This window comes from Rhipicephalus microplus, chromosome X (assembly GCF_043290135.1).
Source record: "Rhipicephalus microplus isolate Deutch F79 chromosome X, USDA_Rmic, whole genome shotgun sequence".
NCBI classification, from domain to species: Eukaryota; Metazoa; Arthropoda; class Arachnida; order Ixodida; family Ixodidae; genus Rhipicephalus; species Rhipicephalus microplus.
In genome coordinates this window covers 36,007,625-36,026,387 of record NC_134710.1, presented here as the reverse complement: position 1 = coordinate 36,026,387, position 18,763 = coordinate 36,007,625, and the positions used below count along the sequence as shown (strand labels likewise).

The following is an 18,763-nucleotide window of genomic DNA, read 5'->3' as shown; positions in this document are numbered from 1 at the left end:
TTTTCTTTTTCCGCGATCAACGGAGAATGCACTTCCGGCGTCAAGCTTTTCTCAGGCGCCATTGTAACTTCATCTCGATTTCGCAGAGGTCGTTTTGATTGATTCCAACTGTTGGTGTTGCTTCGGCCTGTTGAGCTCGTCCAACGGCGCCATCTGCACTCCAGCATGATCATTTGCCATCGCCTGCTGCAGTGTGGCTAGGCATGTTGCCGGACAAAGACCCCATCATCGCTTTAAGTAAACAAAAATGGCGGTACCCACGCTAGCGCAGCAAAAGCAGACGTTTACCAATTTTGAGTGCGAATAACACACATACGAGCATATTTTCGGCAGTTACCATCGGCGAGAGGTTAAAATAAGGCCCGCACCATGGTAGAAAATTCGTTAGTGCGGGATCGCTGTCCAAAAATATTTCGTTGCCATGAGATACATAATACATGGGCTTCTATGAACGTTCGCCGGGGATCCGGAAATCTTTCGTTGCCGCGGGGATTTTGTACTCGCGAGGTTTTGTTATTGCGGGTTTCGACTGTACATTCTGTAAGGTCCAGCGCATGTGCAGATTTATTCTGGCATACAGTAGTACGGTAACATAAAAAAGTGTACAAGTTAAAAGCCCCTAATATGCTATAAAGCAGTTAATAAGGCCATGATCGCACACTATCAGGAGCACACAGCAGCAATTATGAAGATGGAAGGCAGTAGTATGGGTGTGTAAATACAGTAGACTCTCGTTAACGGAACCTGAAGAGGCCAGGTAAATGTGTTCCGTTAAACAGGAGTTCCCTTCACTGAGAGATAAATAAGAGTGGAGAATCCAAGTATAAAACCAATCGTGCTGGAGGCAGCTGTTCCTTTTAAGCAGCAGTAACGCTTAACAGACTTTCGTTTACTGAGAGTCTACTACAGTGCCACTTTTGAAACCATATCAAAATACCAATCCAATGGTGTCAACAGCAAATTGAATCGTATATTGAATACTTTTCTGACATCCTTTGGACATTACACAGCTAATCTTACAATAAATAAAAAAATCACATCCTAGTATTCACTGTTTTAGCACTACAAGCATAATGGGAGCACCAGGAAAAAAAAGCAGTTTTTTCACATGCATGTACTCGAAGTTTCGCTGCTGCAATACAAAAGCGCTCATGCTTTATACCAACACTATGCTTGCAGAAATAAAATTTATTGCACTTCTGCCCTAATTATGTGCATCATTTAGGTGTAGTTCTCATTTTAAAGTTATACATAAGCTATTCAAAATATATTCATGTTTAGAAAATAGACAATATTCAATTCGATGTTGGAAATTGTCTAGTATTGGCAGATCGTAGACAACATCAAGTTTCGATTCGCACTGTTCTGCCATCATGAAAGTGGAAAACATGGGTCCTGAATTTCTTTTTTTAATTTTTTTTATCGACTAATATGAAGCTTGCTGAGTTAATGCGCATTTGTGTGTAGATTTCAAACATACAATTTTTAAACATACAATTTGTGGAAGTGTATTGGTTAAGAGATTAGCACAATCAAGTACAGAGTTGAAACTGTCTTCATTCCTGATAATCAGGGCACGCAATAAGTGGCACTAGCTGCTGGTTTAGTCCAGAGGTCAGGAGAGTATGCAATAACGGTACTGTTGTGCATGTATATAACAAAAACTTTTCTGCATGTTGATGCTGAGTACAGTAATTCTTATGTATGTTCAGCAAGACTTTTCTGCAAATTTTTTAGCCGAGCTAACAAGCTGTTTCGGATATGGGAACAGTTATCGCAATGCATTTAAGTCAAGCCCTGGTGAATCTAATCAAATATTTTTTTTTTTAAATACAGAAGGTGGTTATAGATAATAAAGAAGTTGTCATCAATGATTCACAAAGTAGCTAGTGCTCTAGAGTAACTTGGTGACACTGCTTTAGTGTCTGCAACCTACAATACTCCAATGCATTCAAGATAAGTTTACGTATGTATAGATGCCATTTATAATCAACACTGAGAAACTTGCATGCTGTCATACAAAGCAAAATAAAATATCTTACAAAATCTTTTCTTTTTTTTTTTTCATGCATTTTGAACTAACATAAAGGGGAAAGACTGAAGGAAACGAAGGCAGCAGAGTACTTACTTGCTATAACCCCTGTAGACTGTCGCATAAGAACCTTCTCCTAGTTGTTCTAGTCGTACATAGGCCTCTATCCTACCAAAGGTCATGTTTCCCTACGTTTTGAAATGACATGGAGAATAAGACAAGTAGAGTCTCAAGGCAGCCCAGAAAGACTAATGCCTCCCATTCAATTAAGAAGCCTATCCTACAAATTATCAGCAAGGAATGAAATGGAAAAAGGACCCATGAAAAACTTTTGTGAAGAATCCCTCCTCTTACGCTAAAATTTTGCCATGGTCATACTGCATAAAAATTATTTCTAGCCAGAACCTTTGATTTGGGCAAGTTGGTACATACTTGGCTGGGGGAACAAGCACAATAAAATGACGAGGACAAAGGAACACACTGCACAGGCCAAGTGCTCAATCTACAGCTGAACTTTACTGTGACAACTATTCGCTTTTATAGCATATACAATACCATGCAGCCTTTCCAGTCAAACCTGCTACGTCAGACAGAATTCGACATTTTTGCAAAACGACATCAAGTGTGCTTCTTTAAAACCATGTGTGCGCAACTTGCACACTCATGTAAATGGCAAGAAAGTGGAAACAGATGTCAACAAACTTTAAAGCATGAAGGTTGGCTTGTTGAGTTATCGCTGCTGCTTTAAATTTTGTTGACCTCTTTCCACTTCTTCGTCTTTTACATGAGCGTATGAGTTGTGCACGCATGGTTTTAAAGAAGTAGATGCAATAAATTTCCCTAAAAGTATGGATAGCTTTCTATCAAGAAATTAGTTTTACTTTCTTTGCTTTTTATCATGGTTTTAAAGTACACGCGATGTCCTTCAATGAAAATGTAGATTGCTTACTGACATGGCAGGTTTGGCTAGAAAAGTGGCATGGTATTGTACGCTGTAAAAGAGAATGGTTGGCACAGTAAAGTTTAGTTGTAAGTTTAGTGCTCGTTCTGTGCACTGTCTTCCTTCGTCCTCATTCTTTTGTTGCGCTGTGTTTCCTCAGCTAGCCTCAAAGCTACAATACTTTATTAGATCACATCAATTATGATGGCTATTATTAGTCATGTGGAAATATCAAATTTTCAAGAATAAAGGGACCTCAAACAACAAAAATCAATTGTGAGTCCAATATTTTTGGAATATCTTCAAACACAAATAGTACACTACTAACTTTCGCAAGAATTTTTTTTTACTGCCTACAGATGAAAAAGTAAGTTGTTTGTCCAGCAAACAATATACAGAAAAAAAAAAGCGGGAGGCAGGAAAAGATCGAAGTTTGTGACGAAAAATTTATAAGCACTCGGTATGCTGAAGCCGAAGTTTCAACAAAACCAACTCAAGGCAGCAACATCCTTGGTTGTCAGCTCCAGCACACCACCTGTTCATGAATTCTTCAAAACAATATACAGAAAATTCATGCACTGCACAACACTACTACATTAGTGACATGACACATTACGCATGTTTAGTATACTCATCCTAAGAGAGAATTAGTTATCTGCCATCAGGTGGTAAATTATATGTTAATTTATCAATACTGCCTTTCAACATGACAAAGAGCTTGTTTCAGAAAAATTCTGGTGTCAGTGACATCGTCCTTGGTTAAGAGCAAAAAAAGCAGAGTTGGCCATGAGCAAAAACTCCAGATAGATGCAAATAAAGACAGGACCCGGAGGGCATGTGCACTTCCGTAAGGCATGCGCACTTTGGCTTTCCTAGCGACAGTGTAGGCCTCTTCCGAGAAGCAAAAGAAGGCTAGCAATTGGTACGATAATAGTGTGCACGTGTACACAGATATCACGAAGGCGCTGAAGACAAAGGCGAATTTCTGCAAACCCTAATTCTGCAATTAGTTTTTCTGCAATTGCAATGAGCATAAAGTATCATATACTCATGCTAAATTTTACGGAATTTGATGCACTAATGAGCAAATCAATTTCCCTGGCTGCCTTGTCTCCTTAACTACTACTACCTTGACTATTTTAGGAAAACATCTATTTATCAACAATTGTAATACAAGGACCATCAAGATCCTGGTGGGATAGAAGGGTGCTAGAGCCCAGACAGGTTAGAGTACAATTAATCACTAAAATCAAAGCAGTTGCAATACAAAAAGAACCTTTCATGCATTACCATGTATTAAAATGTTTATTTGTTTGTGTTTGATTCATGAAAAAAAGAACAGCTTGGTATTACCATGGGGAACAGTGCGAGAGGTGCAAAAGATCCGCTTCTGCCTAACTGCACTTTGCTCGTGCAGTCACTAGTCGATAGTAGTTTCGGTATCGCATACTGCTGCATATGCTTTGCATGCTCATGAAAGTCGCTGCGATGGAAATTCAGACAAAATACTGCGTGCATGTAATGTTGCCAGACGCCCAAATAGTGTATATCGCGTGAGCTGCAACAAAGACACCAACATGACTGTCCTCTGGACGCCACAAAATGAGCCCCCTACACTTGAAGTGGCGGAGTGGCATGCCTCTTGCACCAGTGTGCAAAACAGCCAAAAAACCTGCATGTGCGCTCATTGCCCTTTCGTGTGGAGTATTACATAATCAACTGAAACTTCGGTAAGAAGCTTCCAATGTGCCCTTCCGAGCAGCGGTCTGCTGCTACTTGTCGGGGGCTGTACAGTAAAGGCAGGAAACGTTGGTCAAGGCAACTGCTACATTAGAAGGCCTGTTCAGGCGGGTGATTATAAAGTGTACCAAGGCCGTGCGGACCATTAAAAGGCCATTTTATTTTAAAATAAGCACTTCCTTCGCAAGAAAGTAGCACTACGAGGTTTGTGGACCGCTATTCCAACAATCACCATTGACTTAATATTTGCCATTAGTGTCCCTTTAAATGCAAAGTAAAATATCTTATACTACTTGTTTTTGTCTCCAGTGTGCGGAAAGCATTGATAGTACCATAGAAGCGAAAAATGTCCCTTTTAGGGTACCTCGAAATCGTGTCAGCACTCTTTTACGTGCAAATGCCTTCAACTCATGTGCACCCATCACGTGCAACAAGCGGTTGTGGTCTTATCAAAGACTGGAGTCCACTGCTATCTTGGCTCATACACAATTGGCACCCACCACAGATTACCTACAAGATAGCACAGCTGCGTGACATTGTGCAGCTGCTGACACCCACCATATATTACCTGCAAGGTAGCGCATAGCCATGCTATCTAGCAGCCATTGTTAAGCACAAGTCTAACGATGCTGAATCTATCATGGGCTACTGTGAAATCTTGGTAACTCTTGTAATTGAAGTTCAAGTTATACAAATTATTCAAGCAGTGTTTTATGACCTACGTACTATCACAAGATACAAGAGAATCTGGAGTATTCCAGGACATATATATTTTAACCACTCCTAAAAAATAATTCCAATGCAGAGCAAGCTCTTTGTATTTTGCATGACATTGCGATGATGACTCGAAAGAGAGGTAACTAGTAGTCACCGACCTCAAAAGTCATGGAGGGGCACCGGTGCGCTTTGGATCCCTTCTCTTGAGAGAAGAAGATTTCAGATTTTGGTCGTGCAGGTTTCCGGGCAGTTGCCATCTGTTGGTACTCCATAGACGTGCACTCATCAAAGCTGCTGCTGTGTGGAGCAGGCCGTGGCCAGTGGCCTCCACTTCTGCCTGATGAAGCTGCAACAGCGGTCATTTCTGAAGTACGCTACAGGTGAAAAAATGCTATGATGGGCTGCTGTTGTTTATACTGAACAGGTCATGCGCTCTACAGTTTGTATTGTCGGCTGCAAAACTTAGCGGCATCTGCAGCGCATGACGAGGAGGGGGAAAACTGCATTGCTGTGCTACCTACCATGACACAGCGTGGTGTCGAGGCTATCGGGTGTGGCCTCCACGGTTAGATCCGGTCATAAGTCAGCAAACTCACTCGGACTCGCTCAGACTCAGATCAGGCCACGAGTCAGAGTCCGAGTGAGCCTCAAAGAGTAATATTTTGGCGAGTTTGAGTCAGACTGAGTCTGGTTCAAGAAAATGTTTGCGAGAATGAGTCCGAGCATGACCAGTTCAGTAAAATTTAGGCGAGTCTCAGCGACTTTAAACCGCAAGGTATATCTCATGAGTGAGTCTTAGTGAGTTCCAAAATTTTTACTGAAATATGAATCTGGCAATGGCACGCTGTTTAAACGTGCCATTGCTGAACACTGCAGCTGCAGCCAATAGCCTCAACAAAACACTGCATCATGGTAGGAGGTAGTGCAGCAATGCAGTTTTTTCCTACTCCACCACGCGCTGAACATCCCGCTAACTTTTACGGCCGACAGTACAATCATGTCCCAGTTGTGATAAATATATTCGTTCTCATCTTATGCACCAGTCAGTGCATCCTTATGCCAATTGTAACTGCACAAAAGAGATCAGCTTAAATACTCGCACTCGATTCGATGACAGAGTATTACCTAAAGTAAAAGAGAGAACATTTGCTCACACAAATATGCCATTCTCGTAGTGGGGAAATGTTCTATTTGCAACTGTGCTTCAGGATATCTTATAAGCAGCACAAGAGTTACGTTGCTACTTACATGTATCAGGCAATCCGTGATGGTGCTACACGACAATACTGCAAAACCAGGTGTAAAGAATATCTAAGGCAGAACAACCAATGCCCAAGATGAAGCACAAATCTGACCCTCTCCAATGAATGGAATGAAACTAGTTTTTTTAACTGTGAGGATATATGTATAGAAAAATTTCTGCTGTGAGAGCTTTGCGCTGAAATAGCAAAATGACAAAGCTCAAAGAAGCTACTATGATAAAAACGATTGGGGTGTGCTTAGAAGCAAATAGTAGCCTAAAATGACAAAGGTTCATATTGCTAGTACATTGGATATAAAGGACCCTGACTGTTGTGGTGAAGACATGCATTTGTGACAGCACCCTTGAGAAATACCATTTCAAATCACACACAGTTCTTGACCTTCCAAACATGATTCCATTTGAGCGGGCAAGTCAGGAAAGCAGAACCATGTGTAAACGGCACATGTATAGTTCTTGCAATGTTTGTATGCACGACAGGGCAATACAACAGACAGTTCACAAAAATGGCAAACAGCTTCTTTGCACGCAATCCTTTCAGATGACTTGATGTAGACCGATTTCTACCACACACCTTCGGATCGAGCAGCCATTTTGCAGACTTTGTTGAGGTAGCTGTGCGATGAGGACGTTCGAGGTGGTGGCAAGGGTGCAGGGGGGTCAGAGTGAAGCTTATCCTCACAAACTGGGCTCAAGTTGCCATTAGGCTCCCGGCCAGCTACATTGCTGTTTGGTGTCGAGCTGCGTGCATTGTCCAGAGCCCCATCCTCCACACTTTCACTCTTCTCGAAGCCATTCATTGTCACGCGTGTCACGGCAACATTCTGCAAACAATAGAAACTGGTTTAGATATAATCAGCTAAGAGCTAATAAAAAAAGAAAAGCAGTGGGTATGTCTTTCGAAACATACAGAGAAGATACCACAGAAAGACTGTTCAGTCTTTTTTTCTAAAGACAACAAGATTTTAATAAATTATTAATGCTTTCCTACGGGACAAATTATAGGAACAGAAAAGATGACCCATTGAAAACAGGGCCACGAGACCATTTATGAAATTGATTTTCAGAAATATGGTAAAGTACTAAGCAATAAGGTAAAGAGCTAAGAATATTACCTGGCAGACAGTACAGCTATAACTAACACCAAGCATGAAATGTACAGTGTTTCAACAAATGCAAATTGAATACTAGTCATCATTCTGTCTGAATTCAAACCTGAAGTCACAATAAAATGCATCTTTTTAAAAGTCCACATACCCATGATTACTTCTTTTGTTTGTTTGTTAACCACGCACACAACAAGCTCAGCAAATATAAATCCATCAATAAATCAAAGAAACTAACTTCTCAATGAGAAATATGGGGGGAATAAAAAAAAAATAGTGACAGTTTCGCCACACAGGCAAAGATATGAATGCAATAGCAAGAAACTGTAGCATTGTCTGAAGTAACACTGGTTGCCCACTACTTCAGCATCTGACATGATATAATTCAACAAAATGTTGGCGTAAGCAAACGGGGTCGCTGCATGAGCAGAGCGGCTGTTTTGCTTCCTATCAACTTAATGCAACACGAAGTCATGAGAACACAGCACCTACAAAAGTATGACCTGTCAGCTGATTACAGCCCCTACAAAGGTATGATTTGTCTGCCAATTCCTGGCAAGATCGGGCTTGCGCAATTGCACCCTACTGATCAAGGTACACAGTTTCTGCTGGAGCCAAGCAGAGCGACCCCCCTACCCTCCAGAAACGTTTCCATGGGCTTTTCACGTGATAAAAGAGGTCGTTCGGGGCATTTTGTCTTACTTGTGTCCCGATCGTTGGCTGTCTTCATGCATGGAAGATATGACGAGTGATGCAATGCTATTGCCTTCAAACTTTACATGGAACCTCATGGCGAGTGCAAAAGTCTGCCTGGAGTGTACATATAACTGCCATCACAATAAAAAAGCACCAAATTTCAGATTGACAGATGTTGCGAATCTTTCAAAGTTCAAATGAGCTGTGGTACGCATCTTCAATAAATATCTGTACAGTTAAAGTGCCAGTAAACAACCATGAAATCCTAAAAATTTAATGAAAAGGGATATGCACTTTTGCTATGTGAACATGCTGCCGCAAGAAGTTTGTGAATACGTGCTATAAGGAAGTTACAGGGGTTAGAACATCAGTTTCAGCCGGTTCCAAATTCTTGTGCGGCTGCTCCCCATCGTTCCCTGTAGTAAAGGATGGCCTAAGTTACAAAACCTAAAGTTAAAAATAGAGCAAAGACAGATCTTGTTAAAGGCCATGGTCTTTTTTATAACTAAGTGAAAAGGCTAAAATATAAGTTTATATTATCTTTCACTATCATACATGCTAATTAAAATTACAAACATAAAAGCTTGAATAAAAGCAACATCTGTTTCTAAAATTAAAAGAATTATTAGTACAGAAATTCTTATTCTAAATGATATTTTCCTAAAAATTGAAATTGAAAAAGTAAATGAATTAAAAGATGACCACTAATTATTTTAGCAGTTAAACGAACAGATAATATAATTGGAAAAATCAAGTTACAGTTTCAATAAGTACCATGAAAAATTTTGGTATCATAAGTGATCCTAATAGAACTAGATGAGCTATTATTATATTAAATTTGTTAAATAAAGTCAATAAGATAATAGGTATTCAAAAAAGAAAATCAAAAACATTGTAAACATTAAATGTCTTGATTGTGTAAAGATATAAGGTATTAATCCTAGACAATTTTTTATTAGCATAAAAATAAAAATAGGAGGAAAAATTTACAACAAAATTAATTGATTCTTGTTTTTTAGTTTAAAGACAATCTTATTTTTTATTTAAAAATGAAAGACTTATTGTTATTATAATTACTGATAAAATGATTCAATTGATAGGAAAAACTTGTGGGATTTTTTTTTCACTTATACAAGTTATTAAAAAATGACATTCTTTTGTGATATTTAGTTACTAGATTTCACTTAAAACTAACTTATTTGGTTTAAGAGATGACTACTTTTATTAAACACTCAATGAGAAGTTAATAAAATTATTAACATTAGTTATTGCAGTTATTTCTAATGAAATGGGTATACTTTGTATAAAATCTTTATATATAGGTATTTATTATAATTATTATAATTAAATTATTATTTATTAAAACATTTTTATAAATCATTCCATGTGAAAAATTTTAAGTTAATAAAAAGGAGAGGAATGATTATTTAAATGTAAATTAGTAAAAGAAGATAAGGATCAAGATCAAAATCAAATTTATTTCTATTAGCAAATAAATAGATACAATTTTTATAAAGAAGTCTAAAATGTGGGTATTCCCGATAAATATATCATTAACATAATTGTTTTACCTTAATTTTCAGGTTTTATTTTATCTAACAAAATAAAGAAATAATATCTTTACAAATTTTTGTGTTAAAAATCATACTAAAATATAATAAGTAAGTACCATAACTCAAAAGTTTAGTTTTCTTTTAACAATAAGAGATAACATGCCTCCTTGGTGTGAAATTCCAGAAAAAAACTAAAGCTTTCTTTAAAAGTTTATATTTTATTGCTAAAATTGCCCGTTGTCGTGGCTCTGCCCACTTCGGGGACGTGACACAATGTCCATGATACGTCATTCGCGTGGAACCAACAAGTGGGGAATAGCAGCGTGGGCAGAAAACGTGAAGCGAGGAGCACTATTTCCCCTCGCGGTTGAGTAGTGAGACGCCTATTTATCTTGGAAGCTTTCATTCTGGCAATGCCGCTTTCCCCGGAGGTTCAGGCTCTACAAAATGACAGGGGGTGTAAAAAAAGAAAGAAAAAAAAGTAGGAGCTGTTGCATCCAACACTCAGTGCGTTTGCTAGTGAACATGCTCGCGTGACAAATTGCACCACGATAGGGATCAGTAGACTTGGTTGTTTGCTGTTTATGTGCGCATTTGCGATAGGATGCGTGTGTTCACGGACACTGGCATGCGAGTTTTTGCTTTGCGTGTGTGTCAATGAGTACGGAGCCATTGGAATAAAGACGTTCCATGAGCATGTTTCTCTCCATGCAGGTAACAACAATAGCCTGTATACTGGCCTTTCAATTAATAAAGAGGTGATAGAATTTAGTTCAATCAATCAATCAATCAATCAATCAATCAATCAATCAACTTTTATTTCTCATAGAGAAATATGGGGGTGACGGAAAAAAAGCCGCAGTACTGCGGCTTGACAAAGCTCCGGCCCCCTACAAAGTCCAGCAGTAACAATGATCAACCACACAAAAATTGATTTTGCTGGAAAATAAAACATTTGATTTGAATGCACATTGACAGGAAGAGGCAAATGTAGCGATTTCTAGGAGAAACATGGGAGGACTTGGTCTTTATACATCATTATACATAGTAATACACATTCATAAGACTTATGGAAAAAAGGACAAAAAAGAAAAACACGAACAGTTGTAGGTAATGATTACGTGTACAACAGAAGTTGATAAATAATCCAACAAAAAAACTGCAAAGGCAATAAATCAGTATTACACTGAGAACATAAAAAAACGTTAAAAAACATGCCGTAGTCATTGGTAAACGACATGAACGTAACAGTCATTTGAACGAAATCTAAAACAGGTAATAGTTACCAACACTGAGCACATTTCTCTAGTATGAGAAATGTTATAGCCTCGGTTTATTATGTGGACCATGATAATAAGTCCTATTGGTGAAAAGAAGATTACAATTTCAACGCACAGTACAAAAAAATTCGTATGCAAAAAAAAAAACAAAAAAAAGTAAACAATTTCCGAAAGAGAATGAGCAAGCCAAACGCACACAGACAAAAAGAGAAAAAAAAACGCCATATACAAACAGATGAACCGTGCGTATCATTCTGCGACTGATGAATACGACTAGATGTTAGCGTGAAACGAAGTCTAAACTTCACCCGATAAGAATGAGCGAAAGGTGCGTGCTGAGGCCGACTCAGTGGCTATGCCATGTTTTGCATATTTGTTTAAGATTACGGCTAGTTGATACGATACAGACTGATTGCCATAGTTTGTGCGGCATATTGGCTGGATCCAGTCATCCTGACTTCTTGTGTCGTATGTATAGTGACGTCTTGCTAGGCGAAACGAACTGATGAATTCGGTGTTATTAGTCCTCATGGCGAGACGGTATGTACAGGAAAGACGGAATGCGTAGACGAATTTAACTTTGAGTATATTATATGCTTCAAAAATAATAATATAATTGTAATATATTATGAAAATATATAAAACAATAAAAAAATTCTGGCAGAAAAATAATATTACATGTCTGACAAGAAGAGACAAGAGATGTCCAAAGACTAAATACTTAAAAATAAAACTTACAGGAGGGCATAAGCTCACCTTTCATAATAGATATGACTTTGAAATCAGTGTCACATCAAACATATGAAATTTGAACAAGAAGGCCTACCGAACAGTTAGCTTTTTGCCAACAAATGTGACACCCTCCCATTCTAAAGAAAAGAAAATATGGTAACAAAAAGAATTGATGCATTGTTAATAACAAAAAACTTGGTACTATCGAAACTGTTTTACACAGTGCTTAACAAAAACTAAAGAAAGCCATTTGCGCTAAGTAATCAAATTGGCCAGGTTATGCGAGTGCTGCAGTGGATAATATGCAGCACGGAAACTAGGCAAGCACGAGAAACTAGGCAAGCACGAGAAACTAGGCAAGCACGAGAAACTAGGCAAGCACGAGAAACTAGGCAAGCACGAGAAACTAGGCAAGCACGAGAAACTAGGCAAGCACGAGAAACTAGGCAAGCACGAGCCGGCAAACAACTTGATCAGTATGTTAGCTAGACCTTATCTTCAGCCGATAAGAATTAATAAAATGTGCACGCGGATGCAACCTTAGCAGCATTGCCATGTTTTGCCCAATTTGTTCAAGAGTGAAGCAGATGAGAATTCTAAGGGCTCGTTTCCGTAATTGGTGAAGCAAAACTGTTCAAGTCAAGAATCCATATTTGTTGCATTTTGCAAGTGGAGTCTCTTGTGAAGCAAAACGAATTGATCTACTAAAGGTGTTATTTATTATTACATTGATGAATAGATGGATAGCCTAGATGAGTTTAACTTCTAGTATACAAGTTGTCCCAAATTTCATTCATCCCAATAAAAAAAAAGAATGTTAACTGCAACAGCATTCTTACAAGTGTCATTTTGTTTCTGAGTGTTTTTTTTATCATACGCACTGGAAATGCATGAATGTATCATTCAAGAGTACATCACTTGCACTCTTTCCACTTCACGCACGCGGCAAAGCTGTTGGCTATTTCGTATTCGCTTTTGAGCCGAAGCCTCGCTCAACACCAGCCTAATTAATGCAAGTCTCGCAGACACATACACTATCATTCCCCGCGGTCCGACGGGGCACCTTCAGAAATTCGCATAGACAGTGGCGCCACGCTTCCCTCTAAGTATATTTGTGAGAAACTATGACTTCGCCAAGCGATGCATGCTATTCCTGTATAACTTGCACCACAGCGCCTGGGCCAGCAGCGGGGCCGTTCCTACACCTCTCGGAACGCGCGCGTCCAGAAAGCAAGAAAGGCGTCCCCGGAGAACGGGAGCGAAACACTCGAGGGAAAAGAAGGGGGGGCACCAAGCACGCAGATCGATAACGCAGCTTCAGGTGCGCGCACAACACGCAGGCGCGTGCACTCGCTTCTGGGACGACGCGCGGCGTGACAAAGCGGTACTTGTCCTCCCAGGCTTCGCCCAGTGAGCGCCCAAGAAAAAGACGCACTCCGAGCAAGCACGCTATGCATGTTGAGAGCGGAAGGTTGTGGATTACGACACCCACTGCAGGTTTCGATGAACCGAAGCCTTACACGAGTCTTCCGTAAAAAAGTCAGTTTCATTACTACAACATATTACCCGATTAGGCGCTGAAACCACGGTCTCATATAAAAGACATTATGAATGAATACACTTAAAAAGTCCAGCAGTTTACTTTGGGCGAGGCGGGATTAGCCAAGCACAAAATGAATACAAACAGACGACGGCGTGTGCGGCAGGGGCCCGTACACACGGTCGATGTGGTTTACGCGTGCTTAACTTTGCGGCAAAATATGTCCGTAAGCGAGTATGTATTAGCCAAAAAAGTACGAGAGGCACACCGCATAGCGCGGTACACTGATTCAATACGGCACACACGCAAAGGCGGCGTGAGGATTCTTTTTTTACTGGGGGGGGGGGGGGGGGCAACAATGAGAGTGAATAATGCGACTGTGTTCGCCCTTTGGGAGAGGGGCATATGAACATCACGAACGCCCACTGCCAGTGTTAGCGCTCGTGATGCACTGCTCCGAAATGGCGCCGACATGTACTCATCAAGGTGTTAAAGTAAAAGCAAGCAAGGCTAGGTTGACACAACGCCGCCTCAATTTTATCAATGCCAGCCAGATGCGCCTGACCCAGCTGTTCAACACCCTTTCCTGCTCTCGCCCATCGCCTAGCCTTCACGTGATCTTCGCTGTCATGGAGGAGGGAACCCCCCTCATGCAGCACCCGGAAATCGAAGTAATTTTCGTTTAGTTGTGTACAGATGCGTGGGGCGGCGTCTTGCATTTGTTCACTATGTTGGCGGTCACGCTGGCTAAGGTGTTTTGAAACAGCGCGTCGCCGCTCGTGGCGCTGTGCGGGCAACCAATGGAGAAACGTCACTGCAACGCTTCTAGATGCGATGCGCCGTGACGCGGTGGCGGCGTTGCTTCGAGCCACAAAAAAAGGAGCATTCATTCATTCGCACAACTTTGTGCCCTGAAGCCCGGTCTGTTCAGACCGAGGCGGGTCGCGTCCACGTCTGTACCGTCAGGCGGAGCCTTGTGGCGTCATCGTGGACCTTCTGGACTGCCCGTAGTTGGTCTTGATAAGACGCGCTCCGCACCATCGTCTGCCAGTAAAGCCATTGTTCTTCGGGGTCGGCGAGAGTCGCGGGACAGCCGACCAGCATGTGTCTGATCCCAATGTTGCCATCGCACGCGTCACACTTGTCTTGAATTTCACTGTCAGGGAGAGTTTTATGTAGAAAATACGCCGTGGTGGAGGGCTCCGGAAATTTGGACCACCAGGGGTTCTTTAACGTGCATCCAAAGCTGAGCACACGGGCCTACAGCATCTTCAACTCTATAGAAAATGCAGCCGGGATTCGATTCCGCGACCAGCAGCCGAGTACCTTAGCCACTAGACCACCGCGGCGGGGCATTGTACCACTGAAAGTGTACCACTGCGAGTCGATGCGCTACTGATTCACTCGAGTGCAAGCTTGCGAGCTGCGTCCGCGATTGGGATGGATTTGTTCGTATCGACACTAATGGGCATACCTGTCGGCTAGAAGCATGACAACCAGGATTGTAGTGACCTCCGCGCCGTGAAGCAACCGGAAAGGTGCGAACCCAGTAGTTTCTTGCACAGCGGTGTTGTAAAAGCACGTGATCTAGGGGACAATATCCCAGTTTTTGTGGTCTTGGTAAACGTACATGGATAGCATGTCAGGGATTGTCTTGTTTAATAATAATACTATTTTGTGTTTTACGTCGCAACCTCGATATGATTATGAGCAGTGATGGGAGCGATATTTTTATTTTTGGAGCAGATGGAAATATTCTTAACAATTCCTGGAGCTTAAACAATCATTTAAGCATCCCATAAATATTAAAATTTACTATAAAACTAATTGCACATACAATAACCACTGCAAGAGCAAAAATAATTAAGCAGGTGTTTGGTCATTCAACAGAAAATCAGATGAGCTACATACCAGTATTTGGAGCAGAAACTATATAAAAGTGTTAAAGCTGAGCAAATTATAGAAGTACCCAGAGTCACATGCAATTAATGCGAAAGCAGCCGTTTACAAGTAGTACGAGATCAAAGCAATATGTTATTTTCATTTATAACCATCACAGGCAGCATCAAAAATTAAATAAGAAAGAAAGCTAAATGAGCTATATACACTTAAAAGGTCAGTTCTTGTGGCATAAATGAGGTCTCAGCTTATTCATTGGCGAATGTAGTGTCACAATGTCGTCACAGCACAAGTAAGTAATCAGCATGATATTGAAATAATCTCACATGTCTAACCAAATTTGTCTGCTTATCGGTTATGACGTGGCCTCCGAGATTAGATTTGGAAGCGCGCGGCCTATTGCCGGAGTCAATCACCCCCCCGCCAGCCACAGATCACTGTGAAAGGGAGGTGTGAGAAATAATCGCGTTTGTGAAGCCTCCTGCGTGAGCGTAGGTAAGGAGGTGGGTAGAGCACTCAGAACTTATGCTCGCGAACCATGAGGCCGTGGGTTCGACTCGCAGGTCGTCCAAATAAACGAACCTTTTTTTCCTACATGGTTCTCTTCTGTCATCTTTATTTTATACTGACAGATTTTCGTGACGGATATGCCACGCCGCGGTGGTCCAGTGGCTAAGGTACTCGGCTGCTGACCCGCAGGTCGCGGAATCGAATCCCGGCGGCGGCGGCTGCATTTCCGATGGAGGCGAAAATGTTGTAGGCCCGTGTGCTCAGATCTGGGTGCACGTTAAAGAACCCCAGGTCGAAATTTCCGGAGCCCTCCACTACGGCGTCTCTCATAATCATATGGTGGTTTTGGGACGTTAAACCCCATAAATCAATCAATCAATTCGTGACGGAAATACGTCAGTGAAGCTTTGGTAGCCTACGGAATAAAATAGTTTCGCATTAAAAGTGTGTACTCGAGAGGCGCTGGCGTTGGTGTGACCATCGGGACGGTGTAAAAGACTTGTCAACGCCAGGCACATGGCTATGCAGAGCGCTGACGAAAAAAAAAAAACGAAAAAAAAAAACTATTTGTTTGCGAGCTGTTGACTGAAAATCGTCGACTGTCAGTCGAAACGTAGGCGGAAGCCGCAGGAGTGCCTTATGGAACTGCTCAATTCCTGCGCAAAAGATAAATCATAAATAAATTGGTGCTGGCAGCGAATGCTCCCGCACCGTGTTTGGCTTCTTCAACATCCGCGCACAACCTTTTCATTCGCTTGTTTACAAAGCGAACAGTTTGTGAGGCGAAATAAAATGCTCTTTGTATTTTTTTTTCTTTTCGGATTTGCCCGCCTGTTTTCCTAGCACTCGTTCGTTGGGGCTTCCCTAGCGCCCCGTTCATTTCACTTGTCGTTTGCGACGAGACAAAATGGTGGGAGAGAGGAGTGATGGTTTCCGCGAGAAGCCATACCTTTATGAATGCCAGCGTGAACGTACATGCGACTGGGATGGCCAAGAAGTGAGCCACGTTGACGCAAGGCCTTCATTTCGTTTTTTTATGAGCATCTGCGAGGCTCGATGTGTGCCGCTTCGCTTTCCGCATGCCGACGATTCGCGTCCAGCGAAGCCCCAGGTCGTCATAATCTTTGCTGCGATACGAAGAAACCGGCGTGTGATGCACAAAGGCCCGAACCATCAAATTGAGCGACCTGGTAGTTCTTTACAAAACGCCGATGCGCGTCTCGGTGCAAGCATGCAGTGATGCGAGGGCTAGACGAAGCATTGATTGATATGTGGGGGTTAAAGTCCAAAAACCACCATATGATTATGAGAGACGCCGTAGTGGAGGGCTCCGGAAATTTCGACCACCTGGGGTTCTTTAACGTGCACCCAGATCTGAGCACACGGGCCTACAACATTTTCGTCTCCATCGGAAATGCAGCCGCCGCAGCCGGGATACGAACCCGCGACCTGCGGGTCAGCAGCCGAGCACCTTAGCCAGTAGACCACCGCGGCAGGGCTGAAGGCGAGGCTCAAGCATCCTCCTACTTTTTCAGCCACTAAAATGCGGTACCCGAAGGCATACACTGCCACGACGCACATTCATTCGAAGTTCGTCACTCCTTCGTCACGGAAAGTTACGGTCTGGCGTAGCGACCACGTTTCGTGCGCGCCTGGCTTCAATACAGGCGTCGAAATTCCATCATGAATATACCAAATTCCGTGCGATTACAGCTGTTATGCAAAATGTGTAAGCCACTGCAATATACGTAGTGTGCGTCTCTACATAAGGCCTACGTAGCCAGGTGACGCTACGAGCGTCGCGAATACTCATCTGGTAACCCGAAACGCGCGATAAACTCCAATACTACAGCGGCAAAGCTAAAAAGTAATAAAATGACAGAAGCAGACGAAGAGGATGAAATAAATGGGAGGCTATTATTTACATACATACGAAGAAAGGAAACTTAAATGTTACATCCAACCATTCCCGAATCGGAGCAGAAAGGAGCTGAAGTATATCCTGACTGCTATAGCGCAAGGGCTGCTTCAGCAGCTTATAGCCAGACGGCTCCTCCTAAAATTAGGGCGGAAAATGCTACACGCATGCTTTAATCACCCAGGCATCGTAGCTCACACTGATCGGGTCAAAATGTCGCACGAGGAGATTAGGTTAAATGACGCTGGCCGCCACGAAAGTCGTGTGGTGAGCAAGTGGCGAACGAGCCGTTCTTTGGACTCACGTGGCATTTTATGGTGACCGAGAGCTTGCGCTGAGAGTACGAAATGAGAACAATAGTCCGAATTCTGCTTTTTTTTTTCATTTAATTTTGGAAGATCGATGCAGTATCCGCTGTATACGATAGCAGACAAAGTTTCGATATGTTACACTATACTGCCAGTCACTCCGAGCCAATCAAGCGAATACCACAGCTGCTAACAGTAATGCGACCCGAAAGTTATTCTCTTGCATGTGTATTTATACATACAGCGTATCCTTGGCACATGCGGGAGTGGTTTTCTTTCATCACAGTTTACGACACATCTGTTGCTGGGTGGCCGCTGCCAGAAAGTCGTCGCTGGCGAATCGATCGATAAGGCCCGACTAAGGTAGAGTCTTGCACAAGTCGGCAATGCAAGGGAATACGAAAACAGTGCGGGATACACAGATAAAACAAAAATAACGCGTTGCGCGTGCCACGTGTATATTTCTACCTGCGTGCGCCTGCAGACTTCCGTGCCGTTTTTCGTTTTTCCATGACGAGGATGCTGTCCTTC

At 41.9% G+C, this 18,763-nt stretch overlaps 1 protein-coding gene across 3 annotated transcripts in view; it reads right to left on the bottom strand.

Moving 5' to 3' along the window:
* The window catches only part of LOC119176610 (cyclin-dependent kinase 14), a 153,372-nt gene that overhangs the window by 43,820 nt on the left and 90,789 nt on the right, over positions 1-18,763 (bottom strand). For all 3 annotated transcript variants that reach the window (XM_075876211.1, XM_075876212.1, XM_075876213.1), the window contains 3 exons: positions 7,265-7,514; positions 5,588-5,775; positions 2,129-2,220 (listed from right to left, as the gene is read on the bottom strand). In XM_075876211.1, the coding sequence (XP_075732326.1) occupies positions 2,129-2,220; positions 5,588-5,775; positions 7,265-7,514 (530 nt within the window). The remainder of the gene's footprint in view (positions 1-2,128; positions 2,221-5,587; positions 5,776-7,264; positions 7,515-18,763) is intronic.